Source organism: Lycorma delicatula, chromosome 12, assembly GCF_047948215.1.
Source record: "Lycorma delicatula isolate Av1 chromosome 12, ASM4794821v1, whole genome shotgun sequence".
Classification (NCBI taxonomy): domain Eukaryota; kingdom Metazoa; phylum Arthropoda; class Insecta; order Hemiptera; family Fulgoridae; genus Lycorma; species Lycorma delicatula.
In genome coordinates, this window is record NC_134466.1 from 59,620,460 (window position 1) to 59,633,974 (window position 13,515).

At 29.9% G+C, this 13,515-nt stretch overlaps 1 protein-coding gene across 1 annotated transcript in view; it reads left to right on the top strand.

The window, feature by feature from the left end:
• Positions 1-13,515, top strand: part of LOC142333255 (uncharacterized) — a 496,762-nt gene that overhangs the window by 22,230 nt on the left and 461,017 nt on the right. Inside the window, exons 3-6 of the mRNA XM_075380258.1 lie at positions 341-499; positions 3,938-4,156; positions 8,369-8,573; positions 12,226-12,354. Of these exons, the coding sequence (XP_075236373.1) occupies positions 341-499; positions 3,938-4,156; positions 8,369-8,573; positions 12,226-12,354 (712 nt within the window). The remainder of the gene's footprint in view (positions 1-340; positions 500-3,937; positions 4,157-8,368; positions 8,574-12,225; positions 12,355-13,515) is intronic.

The following is a 13,515-nucleotide window of genomic DNA, read 5'->3' on the forward strand; positions in this document are numbered from 1 at the left end:
TTTCATAATTTTCATATAAGTTATACTTTATTTTTTATTTTTTTAATGTTTCTTTTTGTTTTGTTTGGAATCACTTCTTTATAAATAGATTTTTCCTAAATTTTCCTCACAAAAGTCTCTAAGGAAGCTTCTGAAATATAAAAAAAAAAATTACTTGAAATTTGGGAATTTTTATATTTAATTCTTATTTTCATAATCACGACTTGGTGTAACTAGGAAACCTTTTTCTTTTATTTATGCAATGTTTATGTGTATTATTTTTTATAAAGTTTTCATCATAACCAAATAATAATAACATTTTTTATAAATATGTATATATTGTTTATTATTTATATTTTAGGGAGCAGTACCAGCAACAATTGGCATTATAGATGGTAGAATCAAAGTTGGTTTAAATTATGAAGAAATATTAAGATTGGCAAAGTTACCATCTGTAGATAAATCTGGTAAAAATGTTGTTAAAACTTCCCGAAGAGATTTTCCATTTGTGATCAGCAAGGTATAAAAATACTGTACTTTTAATCTTATTTTTTATTTTTATTTTACTTTAAAGGTATATGTATTTATATAAACTTATTTGTGGGATAGCAGGATAGTATCCTATGCCTCTCTTCTTCTGTTTAGCCTCCGGAACCACCGTAAGCTATACGGTAAGGTTTTTTAAATGATCTGTTAGTTTTCTATTAGTTTAGAGCAAGTTTTGTAGAATACTTTAGATTTTATAAAAACAATTTTGGTTTTTCTAATCTTTCTGACCATTTAATAGTTAACAAACATTCCATCACCGACTTAGATATGAATTTAAAAATAATTGAAATTACAAAAGAATGTGATAATAAAAAAATTAGACATTTTAGAAAAATATTATATTTATAAATATAGACAAAAATTCAACTTGATTAATATGCAGACGCAGTTTCTATAAATAATTAAGTTTTTTTTGTCTTCAGTCATTTGACTGGTTTGATGCAGCTCTCCAAGATTCCTTATCTAGTGCTAGTCGTTTCATTTCGGTATACCCCCTACATCCTACATTCCTAACAATTTGTTTTACATATTCCAAACGTGGCCTGTCTACACAAATTTTTCCTTCTACCTGTCCTTCCAAGATTAAAGCGATTATGTCTTAGTATGTGGCCTATAAGTCTGTCTCTTCTTTTAACTATATTTTTCCAAATACTTCTTTCTTCATCTATTTGCCGCAATACCTCTTCATTTAATAGCACCACGTTTCAAAAGCTTCTAATCTTTTCTTCTTAGATACTCCAATCATCCAAGTTTCACTTCCATATAAAGCGATACTCCAAACATATACTTTCAAAAATCTTTTCCTGACATTTAAATTAATTTTTGATGTAAACAAATTATATTTCTTACTGAAGGCTCGTTTCGCTTGTGCTATTCGGCATCTTATATCACTCCTGCTTCGTCCATCTTTAGTAATTCTACTTACCAAATAACAAAATTCTTCTACCTCCATAATATTTTCTCCTCCTATTTTCACATTCAGCGGTCCATCTTTGTTATTTCTACTACATTTCATTACTTTTGTTTTGTTCTTGTTTATTTTCACGCGATAGTTCTTGCGTAGGACTTCATCTATGCCGTTCATTGTTTCTTCTAAATCCTTTTTACTCTCGGCTAGAATTACTATATCATCAGCAAATCGTAGCATCTTTATCTTTTCACCTTGTACTGTTACTCCGAATCTAAATTGTCTTTAACATCATTAACTGCTAGTTCCATGTAAAGGAACTAGCAGGTCATGTAAAGCAACCATGTAAAGGAATTTTACTAAAATTATTAAGTAAAATTTATGTAATGTTAGTACAGTACTTTTTGTGTATCTGGCTACAGGCAATATTTTAATTTTAATTTTTGACTAGATATTTTAAAATATGCAACAATTTTTTATGTTTTAATTTTAACGCGTAATTTAAAAAAAAATTGATTAACTGATGATGAGGTAAACGCTTTTAATGTAAAAATTAGAGAAACAATAAGGTAAGGTAAGAAACATTGTTAGATTCTGTACTGCTGGTGGAAAGCTAGGTTTTACTTTTGTCTGATAAATATATATATATATATATATATATATATATATTTTATTTTTTTTTTTATATCATATCTTTCAAGAATTTTACTCCTCTGTACTATATACAAATGTATTTATTTTATTTATTAGATTAACCAAAGTACAGAATAAATAAAGTAGGATGACTTGCAGGAGCGCTTTCGCGATTTATTTAATGCATGTGTATAACTTATTATGCATTTAGTAATGCACGATAAGTTATAGGCATGCATTACTTATCGTGCATAACTTATCTTATAAGTATTACTTATTACATAACTTATCGTGCATTACTAAATGCATGATAAGTTATTATATTTTATGAAGTTGTAATTGTAATTTGAGATGAATGTATGAATATGTAATGAGCTGATGATGCGAGTAAATTGTAAAACTGCTTCTGCATATATGTAGGGGAATAAGGTAAGTCATCCTACTTTATTTATTCTGTATTTTGGTTGATCTAATAAAATGAAATTTTATATGTATATATATATATATAAATTCCTCATTTAACAGTACTTCTTATTGATGATGTTCAACAATTTAAAAAACAGCTGATAATTATTTAGCATTAAAATTGCATTTATTGTTTTTGTAAGTTTACAATTGTTAGCTTGTAATTCCGTAATGGCTATGTGTAGCGAAAAATACCTTAGAATAAAAGAAAAATATTTAAAAATATTATTTTGTTCCTAAAATGCAATAAAAACATGAGGTTTTCATTTGAAATAATGAATTTGCCCACCATATCAAAAAAAGGGAAAATGTTTAAAAATTGGTAATACTGTATTTTTAATGTAGGGAAAAATATAGGGAGGGGTCCCCTGTTTAAAGTTCGTAATAAAATTTATAGTTTCTGAAATCCCAGTGTTGGTCATCTTTAGTTGATCACTGTGTGTATGTATTTCTCAGCTTTGGCCTAACTTTTGATGTTGTCGGACAACGGGGAACACAGTACCCGTTATAATCTTTTTTTAAGTTTTAGTAAATTATAATTTTTTTAGGCGTGTTGAATATTATTCCATTTAATTGGGCTGACTTATTGAAGTAAATAATTTCTGTAAACTTTGAAGTTCCAAAAATTAACAAGATATTTGTGTACTATAATTAACAGAATCAATTTTTTAAACTTTAATTTTCAAAACTGAAAATTCAGCCGTATTTAGTATTAATGTAGATGACTAGAGATTTTTTTTTTTTTTTAAAAGGGTTTCATGGGATTGTTACATTAAGATTCTAAAAAAGTTTTGATTTTTTATAATTTGTGCTATTTTTGGATTTTCAAGTTGTGAAAAAAAAATCAAAAGTAGTAAAAAATATTTAGGTCGCATTTATCCTCCTTGTTTTATGGTACCTGTTATAACATTTTTAATAACAACCACAACTTGAAAATCGACTAAAGAATCAAAAAATTATAAAAAATGAAAACAATCTTTAAAATTTCATATGTTGGGTCACACCAGGATTTTCTTTTATTAAAAAAAATATCCTTGTGTCATCTATCTTAATGTTAGATAGTTAGGTTTTCAGTCTTGAAAATTAAAAATAAATAGATATTTTAAGTTCAGGCTGTATTCAGCCTCTGGTTTTTTTTTGAGGTTTAAAAGTTTATTATGAAATAATTATTTACTTCCAATTAGTTGACCCAATTTCAAGAAAAAGGAAAAAGTAACACAATGCACCTTATGTTTGTGAGTTATGAAAAACAGGCCAAAACTGGGATATACTTGTGCCAAATTAATGCATACATTACTTTGTACATTTTAAATTAAAGTGTATTTAAAAAATGTATTTTTTCAATTAAACATTATTTTTTCATTTTTGTGCATGTTGATTGAGTGATAAATATTTTTGTTTCAGGGTTTATGTGGTGGTACCACTGTGTCTGGTACCATTGTAGTATGCAGTATTGTAGGTATAAATATATTTGTCACTGGTGGTATAGGTGGCGTCCATAGAGATGGCCAGTTTACAATGGACGTTAGTGCTGATCTTACTGAATTATCTAGAAATCCAGTAACTGTTGTTTCCAGTGGTGTTAAATCTATATTAGATGTGCAAAGGACTCTGGAATATCTTGTTAGTTTGATAACTATGACCTTTTTTTTTTCATTATATTGTAGTTAATAGTTTATGTGAGTTGTAGTTTAAATTTTAAAGATTATTTCAAACATTAATGAGATAAAGGTATTCCTAATTTGGAAAGTTCTGTTATTAAGTAGAAATGTTTCTTGGGAGAAAATTCTAATAATTTATAGCGAATAATAAAACCATGAACTCTGGAATTTCATTATTAAAGGGCTAAAAAGAATTGCATTTCTTGATTATACAGTGAGTCATGGGAACCTGACAATTTTAAAAATGAAATAAAAAATACTAAATATAAATTTATCTTAATATTTTTTAATATGTGTTTACAGCACAATATAATCTCATTTGTTGTTATTTAAATAGCATGTCGAATAAATGTACTCTACCATTTTCTTTACACTGTTGCAGTCTGCCCCAACAATTTTGAACCGGTGCTTGCACCATGTTATCGAGATTGCTCTGATTTATTCTTCTGTGGAGGCTTCGAGTTCATTAATAGGAATGTTATTAGGTGTACTGATGAACACTCTAGAATTTAGTTACTCCAGAGAAATTAGTATAGTAGCATACTTATTGGAGAATGTGCCAGTCTTGCAACACCTCTTTCTTAGGAAATCACCTGGCCTGAAAATATATCTTCAACTACTGGTATAGATTCTCTGGCAGTGTGGTTGTTGCTCCATTCTGCTGGAACTGCCTCACATGCAAGTTAATCCTACAATGAAAAAGTTCAGGAGCAAGGAAATCTTGTTACATTTTTGTGTATCTGTTAGAATTGACAATCATCACACACCCTTCCTCTTCGAAGAAAATGATTCCAAAATTTTCTGTAGTGCACCATATAGTTAAATGTTTAAATTCTTTACTACACAATATTCAAACCTTTGACTCGCCTAGAAACTAAGAAATGATGATTTTCTGCTATATTTCGCCTGTGGTACATCCCTCTTGATGGTCCAACAAAAATCAGCCAGCATTTTTAGGATTCAATTTGCCTTGATATCTCTTTTCCATAGCTGAAATCTCCTGATGAAAGTGTTCCCCGTGCTCATTGCTCACTGCGCCAAGATTTTCTATGAAGAAATGTAGGTGCAAGTGCAGTAAAGTGTACTTTTAAGGATGTATTACAGCCCAAATTTTTATAAGGTTGTTGACAATATCATGGTAATTTTCCGCCCTTTGATTTCCCCAAAAAAACTGAGAAACATTTTTGAGCTGCTTTCTCCATTGGATTCAGTAGTTCCTTAAACTTTACATCATGATCATGCTTTTCATCTGTGATCATATTTGTGGACCCACAAATACTCCTTCTTTGCATCACTAATTTTAGGAAACTTCTGTTTTAAGTACATGAAACCAGGATTATTGTCCATGGTCTTGACAAAATTCTTCATTAATCTTAGTTTGATATGTAATGGAGGTAACTACACATTTTTAGGATTACAGAATGGGTCATGTTTCACATTTTTCTGTTCAGGAATGAGTGATTCGCGTTTAGGCCATTCTTTTCTAATGAAATGGTTTTTTCTGTCCCCACTATCCCACTACTATAAAAAACAACAGTACTTTGTGTAACCAAGCTGCAGACCAAGAATAAGTGGAATTATCTTCAAATCACCACAAATATTTCATTCATACACTGCATATTGAAGTTTTTACAATATAAATTTAAAGTTTTCATATGTTTCATTCATAGTAGCATAGTGAGCCACAGGTACTGATAGGAATTTATTGACATTTTGCAGAAGCACAGATTTTAAACTAACCTTAGAGAAATCAATAAACAAGCGCCATTCTGTTTGGTTATGTTCATTACAAGGTGTCTCCAAAAGAGAAGAAATTACAAAAACACTAAATCATTACAAAAACTAAGCCATTTTCTTCAGAAAAATAGTCTTTAAATTCAGAATGACAATTATGATAAGTACTTGTCGTTGTATTCTTTTGAAGAAGATTCCATCCTCTTAGCCATGAAGCAAGCATTTCAGACTGTTCTTTGGATAACTTTAAATCTTGTATTAGATCATTAAAATATTCTTGAGTCAGTAAATTAGGCTCAGATGAACTGCTTTGTTCAAAAGTTGTATCACCAGAATCTGTTGCTTTTTCTTCCTTACTTCCATCAGACTCTGAGCTCTCTTCATCTAATGTCATGGACAATTCTTCATAGCGTGGAACTAGCGTCATTGCAGATTGCAAGTTAGGTTACACCACTGTATGTTTTGATTTTAACGTAATCCCTTTATTGTTTGTTAAGCAGAAATAACAGTCAGAAGAATGATCTTTGGGTTCCCTTCAAATTATAGGGATACTAAATGGTATATGGTGTGTGCCATTTTTATATGGCACACACCAATTTATATATTTATTTTTATATGGGATATGTAGGGCCTAGGCCCTTGTTTGGTCTCCAACTTTACACCCAAAATAAAGTTATAACACTTTTTACTAATAGAGTAAGGTTTCGCCTTTGGACTTGAACGTCACTTCATCACATATAACAAAAATTGTTAGGATGATTTAAACAAACGCTAGGCATTTTGTAACTTAACGACTAATTAAAAGAAATCAAGTTGTAAATATGTGATACACAATAATTCAGACATACAAAGTACTCAATGACGTGTTTACTGGTTCACTACTATCTCACAACTGGCATCGTTCTGATGAATGTGCTAAACTAGATCACTTTTGTACATGTTTATACACATCTGAACCTGCATAACAGTAGCAGCAATACCCTTTGAGTTAGTTTATTAGGTTCCATCATACTTACAATGTTGTAGCTTTTTACTTGACAATGGACAAAAAGATGAAAAAATGTTTTAAAATAATTTAAGTAACAAAAAAAATGTGGGTGATGGAGAAATTCCGAATACATATTTGAAAACAGGATAAAAAACTGTATTAATTACACCTATTGGTACTCGTGAGGCAAAAATCATGTTGACCAGTGTTATTTTTGGCAAAATATCAGATCAGAAAATTTGTCTGGCATTTTTTTGTAAAAATGGAATTAAGTGCAGTGGAGTGTTTAAAATTTTAGGCAATAATGCAATGTCACAACCATCAGTTTATGTATGGTACAAACGCTTTCAGGAAGGTCGAGAAGATGTTGAGGATGATGCGAAGTCTGTGTGTTCCAGCACATCAGTCTGATGAAAATCTTGAAAACATTGAATAGATTGTGCTTGCTTATCACAGAATAACCATTAGAGTGGTTGCTGAAGAAATAGGAATTTCATGTGACTCATTGGAAGTGATTTTTACTGATGTTTTAAACTTGAAATGGGTGGCAGCCAAATTTATTGTGAAACTGGTAAATTTTAAACTAAAACAGCATTGCATAACCATCATTGAATTGATGCTTATTGATGTCACTGATGATCCATACTTGCTCAAATGCATCATGGCGATGAAATGTGAATGTATGGCTATGATATCAAGGGAAAGGTCTTATTGTCACAATGGAAGTTTTCTGAGGAGTCGAGATAAAAAAAAACTCTTCAAGTCTGGTCAATTGTGAAGATTCTTCTAACTATTTTCATTGATTACACTGGAATTGTTCATTATGTAATCCTACCGCCAGGTCGTACAATCAGCAAGGAGTACTACATAGAAGTTTTAAGTACTTTGAATGAAGCAATCTGGAGAAAAGAAACCAAAGTTTGGAGAGACAGCTCGTGGATTTTGCACTATGACAATGCACTGGTGCACAACACTTTACTTATCCAACAGTTGCTGGCGAAACATAACAATGTTTTGATACTGCAATCACCCTATTCTCTGGATATTATTGTTCCATGAATCTTTTTTTGTTTCCTAAATCTTTTTAGATTAGGGACAATGTTTTCCAGCAATAGATGAGATAAAGGCATTATAACAAGCCAAGGTCACTGGAGGCATTTCACCAGTGTTTTTCAAAATGGAAGTTACATTGACATAAGTGTTTAATATTAGAAGGAGACAGGATAAACATTGAAAAAGTTTAAAAATTCTCATTACTTCTTGAACAAACCTCATAAATTAAATTTAAATCTTTACAAACGTGTAAATTCACTCTAAAATTGTTAAATTTAGTACAAAATGAGCAAGATTTATTATTCAGAGAATTACTAATATTACACTTAAATGAATAAACTGTTTAATAGTTCATTATTTAAAAAAATATATTTATGTTTTTTTTTTTTTTTTAATTAGGAAACATTTGGAGTATGTGTGGTTACATATGGTGACAGTAAAGAGTTTCCCTCTTTTTATACCCGTAAGAGTGGTTGTACTTCTCCGTATCATGTATCTACAATTGATGAAGCAGCTTCATTGATGTTAGCTGTTTATAATTTAAATATTAATTCAGGGATGCTATTAGCTGTACCTGTACCTTCTGAACATTGTGCACTTGATCGTAAGTATTTATTTGATTAATGGAATTTAAAAGAGATTTATTTTACTCGTTTAAAATTACCAAATGCTTAAAAAAATCACTTAATTGAGATAATGAACTTTTTTTTGAAATTAATTTATTTTAGGTTAACCTTTCTAATGTAGAATCTGATTTTAACTAAATGGTTAAGTCCATTCTCTAAATGTGAAATTCTCTTTAGTCCTTTATTTTATAAAAAAAAGCATTCCTTTTACCATATGAACCCAGCCTTAGAGTAGTTAATATCCAAATCCTTTGTCGTAGACACATTTAAACCTTTAAATTAGTTAAAGCTAATTTTTTACATCAAATCATGATTATTCTGAAATTGCCATTGGAAATGCTGTATGCCTTCATGCCATTGGATTTGGCATCATTTATTGAATTAGTATATAAAGGTTTTTTATTTTTGGTGATGCATTTGAAGAGTGTATGATTTAAACTTGTTGTTTGTTCATTAAGAATATCACTTTTACATGTTGTATGTTTATAACACTCTTGGGTTGCTTAAACGTGTCTAGTTTCAATTCATTGAAACAAGTCATACGTGAACAAACAACAACAAGAAGATGAATATCCTACATATTATTAAAATAAAAACATAGAAACTATCCTGTTTAGAGATGTTCCTGTATAGACTGACCATCCCATTCCTCTTCCTTCCTTTTTTTATCCTTTTGTCCTTTATTCTTTTGGATTAGTGTTATGGGCATTGAGTCTGTCATTGTCCTGATTCTATCTATGGTATCATGATCACACATTGTAGCCTATAGAACAGCTGATTCTTTATTGTGACTGAAGCGGGAACAGTAATGACCCTCTGTTCTGTAACTATTCAAGGACTTTTGTTTTGGTTATGGAAATTTTACAGTATGTTCGAAAAGTCACAACATCTATATAAACAAGATTATGTGTAGAGTGATTGTATTCCGTGTGCTGCAAGTAATGTTTTCTGCAAAGGTGGGTAATCCTGCATTTCCTTCTGCAAGTCATTCAGACTAGTAACCTTGAGATGAGAAGGTGTATCTGATTCTTAGTTCTTGATCTGGTGTTTGAGACTGTGTTCTTCTGTGTGCACTCAAAGTTATTGGCCACAGACTGTGAAAAGCAAATTTGATACTGTGAATGGTTTCAACAATTTCTAGCAAACAATTCTGACAGTATTTTGGGTTATTTCTTCGTTATTGATGAGGTATTGTTCATTTATCAGGATATGTGCGTGCACAGAACTTTATCAGGGTATGTGCAGACAAGCCAAGTGCCATATATGAAATTCCTTTACAACTACATTAAAAGAAGATTGGGGTGTAGATTGGATGTAGTAATGCTTGACACATTCAACAAGATGGTGAGATCGTGCACACAGTCAAGCAGTCCAAGAAGTTACTACAAAAGGTTTTCAGAGATAAAATCATTTCTAAGGGCTTGAAACCATCTCATTCTCCAGACTTATGCTCACCGGTTTTATATTTCTGGGGGTTTTGCAAAAAGTAATGTTATCGATGAAATTTCCCACTGCCTCCAGGAAATTCAAACTGCTATTTTTGATTTCTCCAAGAACATTGTATTTGAACAACCTGTTTTCCAACAGTAACAACAACAACAACAAGAGAGTCTTCAAGAATAAGATGTCTAGATGTTCATGGAGACCATTTCTAATGTAACGTAAGTTGATCTTACGTATTGTTCTAATGCATACAAGTTTACAGTCACTTATTGAACATTCTGTATAGATGCCAGACGAGTGGCTGAAAACCTACTGTGTTAAGCCAGGCTTTATATTCATCATAAAATAAATACAAATCAAAGGATGTAAACTAGATATGTTTGAGCAAATCAAAATTACCCACCAGGTTGGTTTAGTGGTGAACTCGTTATTGCAAATCAGCTGATTTTGAAGTCTACAGTTCTAAGGTAGAAATCCTAGTAAAGGCAGTTACTTTTACACAGATTTGAGTACTAGATCGTGGATACCGGTGTTCTTTGGTGGTTGGGTTTCAGTTAACCACACATCTCAGGAACGGTGGAATTAAGACTGTGCAAGACTACACTTCATTTACATTCATATACATATTCTCTCATTCATCCTCTGAAGTAATACCTTATGGCGGTTCCGAAAGCTAAATGGAAAAAGAAAGAAATAGATCAAAATACAGAATTGCATAAAGATAATATTTCTAATGAGCATTTACATTTTAAATTAAATGCTCTTTGTAAACTCACAGGAACAAAGATCCTTCAATGTAATATAGTTTTAAAACATTTTTTTTATGTTTATTGTTTTTTTTTTTGTTGTTTTAAGTGTTTTTATTTTATCTATTGTGTGTATTTAAATTCATTTTTACCTAAAAATGGTTTCTTATCAGGAATTGAATGAACGATTTTATTTTATAATTTTGTTTTTATATTTCCATATATAAAAGAAAATATTATAAATGAAATTGACCCCAAAATATCATTCAAAAAGACAGAAATTATGCCCCAAAAACCAACACGATTAAAAGAAGTAAACGTAAATGGTAATAAAATCAGAATAGTAACCCAATTTATATACTTGAGAAGTAATACAACCTAGACAAAAAAGTTGTTTAGACAACCTAAACAAAAAAAGCTCGATCCAAATAAGAAGAAACGAACTAGCTAAAGCTCAAAGATGAACCTGGTACAGTTAAAATAAAAAAATGCCTATCAATAAACGCAAAAATAAGATACTACAGCACAGTTATAAAACCAGAAGCCACTTGTACAGCAGAAACATGCTTCTATCTGAATGAACAATCAAAGACAGAAAGACTCCAGAAAATTGAAAGAAAAATTGGAAGAACCTGCATTAATAAAAAGTACCAGAAAGATGGGCGTTGGTGGATTGTGCCCTACAAAGTTATGTACAAAGAGTTAGAACCCATTATTGATACCATGCGTAGGAGGAGACTAGGATTCTTTGGAAATATAATGATGATGCAAGATTTATGAAACAGCTAATACAGTACAAGTTCGACTCAAAAAACACCAAGACAGGATGCAGATGGATCAGAGAAGTAAGAGAGGATCAGAAGGAAATCGGCTTTACACCAGAAGACACTACATAAGATAATATTAAATAAGAAAAGATTATTTAATAAGAGAATAATCTTTAAATAAGAGAATAATAATCTTTAAATATTAAAGATAATTTAAATAATATTTAATAAGATAATATTAAATAAGTACTGAGAGGATTGCAAAGTCCAAACAGTCTCTTCGAAAAGACTTGGATAATGGAATGACTAAAGTAATCCTATGCGATCATAAATGATGATGATAATAATAATAAAAGAAAATATTTTCCCATTGTAACTTTTTTTTTGTTAATTTAAAAGTAAATAACACTAATAACAAAAAAATCCTAAAAATACTTATGTACAAATAAAATACAATAAATAAAGGTAACTTAAGTAAAAAAGCAGTAAATAAGTAATATTGAATAACACATTCATTAGATGTGGAATTTTCAAAAAAATATATTAAATTGGGTTCATTTTTTATGATGCTCTAAAAAGGTTTGGTCGTCAAATGGTTAGAGAAACATACTTTTTGTTTTGTAAAAAAATATTATTTTGTTTGTATCATAATAGCACTTTTGTTTTTTCTCTAGATGAAGAAGTGGAAAAAATTGTTAGCGATTCATTAAATGAGGCGAGGAAAAAGGGCATTCAGGGTAAAGAAGTTACACCATTCTTGTTGGATAAAATAAATCAGTCCACTGATAAATTGTTAGAAACTAGTATCCTTTCATTTAATTAATGTTTATATCGTATTAATTAGTGTTATTATTGTTTTATATATGTAAACATATATATATATATATTTTTTTTTATTCAAGTAATTCAGTAACATTTTGACCACTTTGTAATAAAATTTAATATTATATGAAATATAGATCACCAAAACACAGTAATTAAGTTAAACTTACCTTATTAATTTCCAATAACAGGTTTTTGCAGTAACCTGCATCTTCATTTAATGTATTAAATTCTGTATTTATTACATTAAAAGAACGTGTTTTATGATTTGTAATTTTTTTCAGAAGTTATAAAATTTTCTATGTCAAATTTTAAATGACATTGTAAACATAATGTATTTAATACTAACTGAAGGTGCAAGATACTGCGCAAACCAGTAATTGAAAATTAATAAGGTAAGTATATCTTATCTAATTACCGTTTTTTTTTTGTTTTATATTTCATATAATATTAATTATGCATATTAACTGAGACATATTAACTGCATATAACTGAGACAGGATCATGTATATTTGAACTTCACATATTTGTCTTCTTCTTCTTTTTTTTTATTTATTGATATTAGCACATTGACTGTTTGCTACTTATGTAATGTGAATCAAAAATATTAATGCAAGGTAGTATTGCAAGGAGTTACAGCATGACCTTGGTACCTACAATCGTTTTGGTAATTTTGGCGGGGTGACAAGTTTAGGTGCTTCCAGCATATGTATGTTGTATTCAGTGAAACTATAGTGTGTAAGTGAAGTGTATTCATTCTTGAACATTTATTTTCTTTGTCATTATATTTGGTCGTTCAGAATGATTTACAAATGGGTTTTGTAAGGGTACTATTAAATGTATTGTCAGAAATCTCAAGAATGGTATACCATTATAAATGTTGTGTAAACATACACTAGTTTGTAAGAGTTTTGTTAAACAGATAATTTTGGCCTATTGTGTATTTTTTAATTCTGAATCCAAATGCAACCTCCAAGTTTTATGTAAAGGCTTCATTTTTTTTATTGTCAGTTGTAAAGATTAAAATTGTTTTATGATTTATTTTCTCTTTTATGACTAAATACTTGTCTATAAGTCATGTCTATAAATGAACCATATTTATAAATTTGTTAGAGTGGAATAATTTGGAGGAATAACCAGTG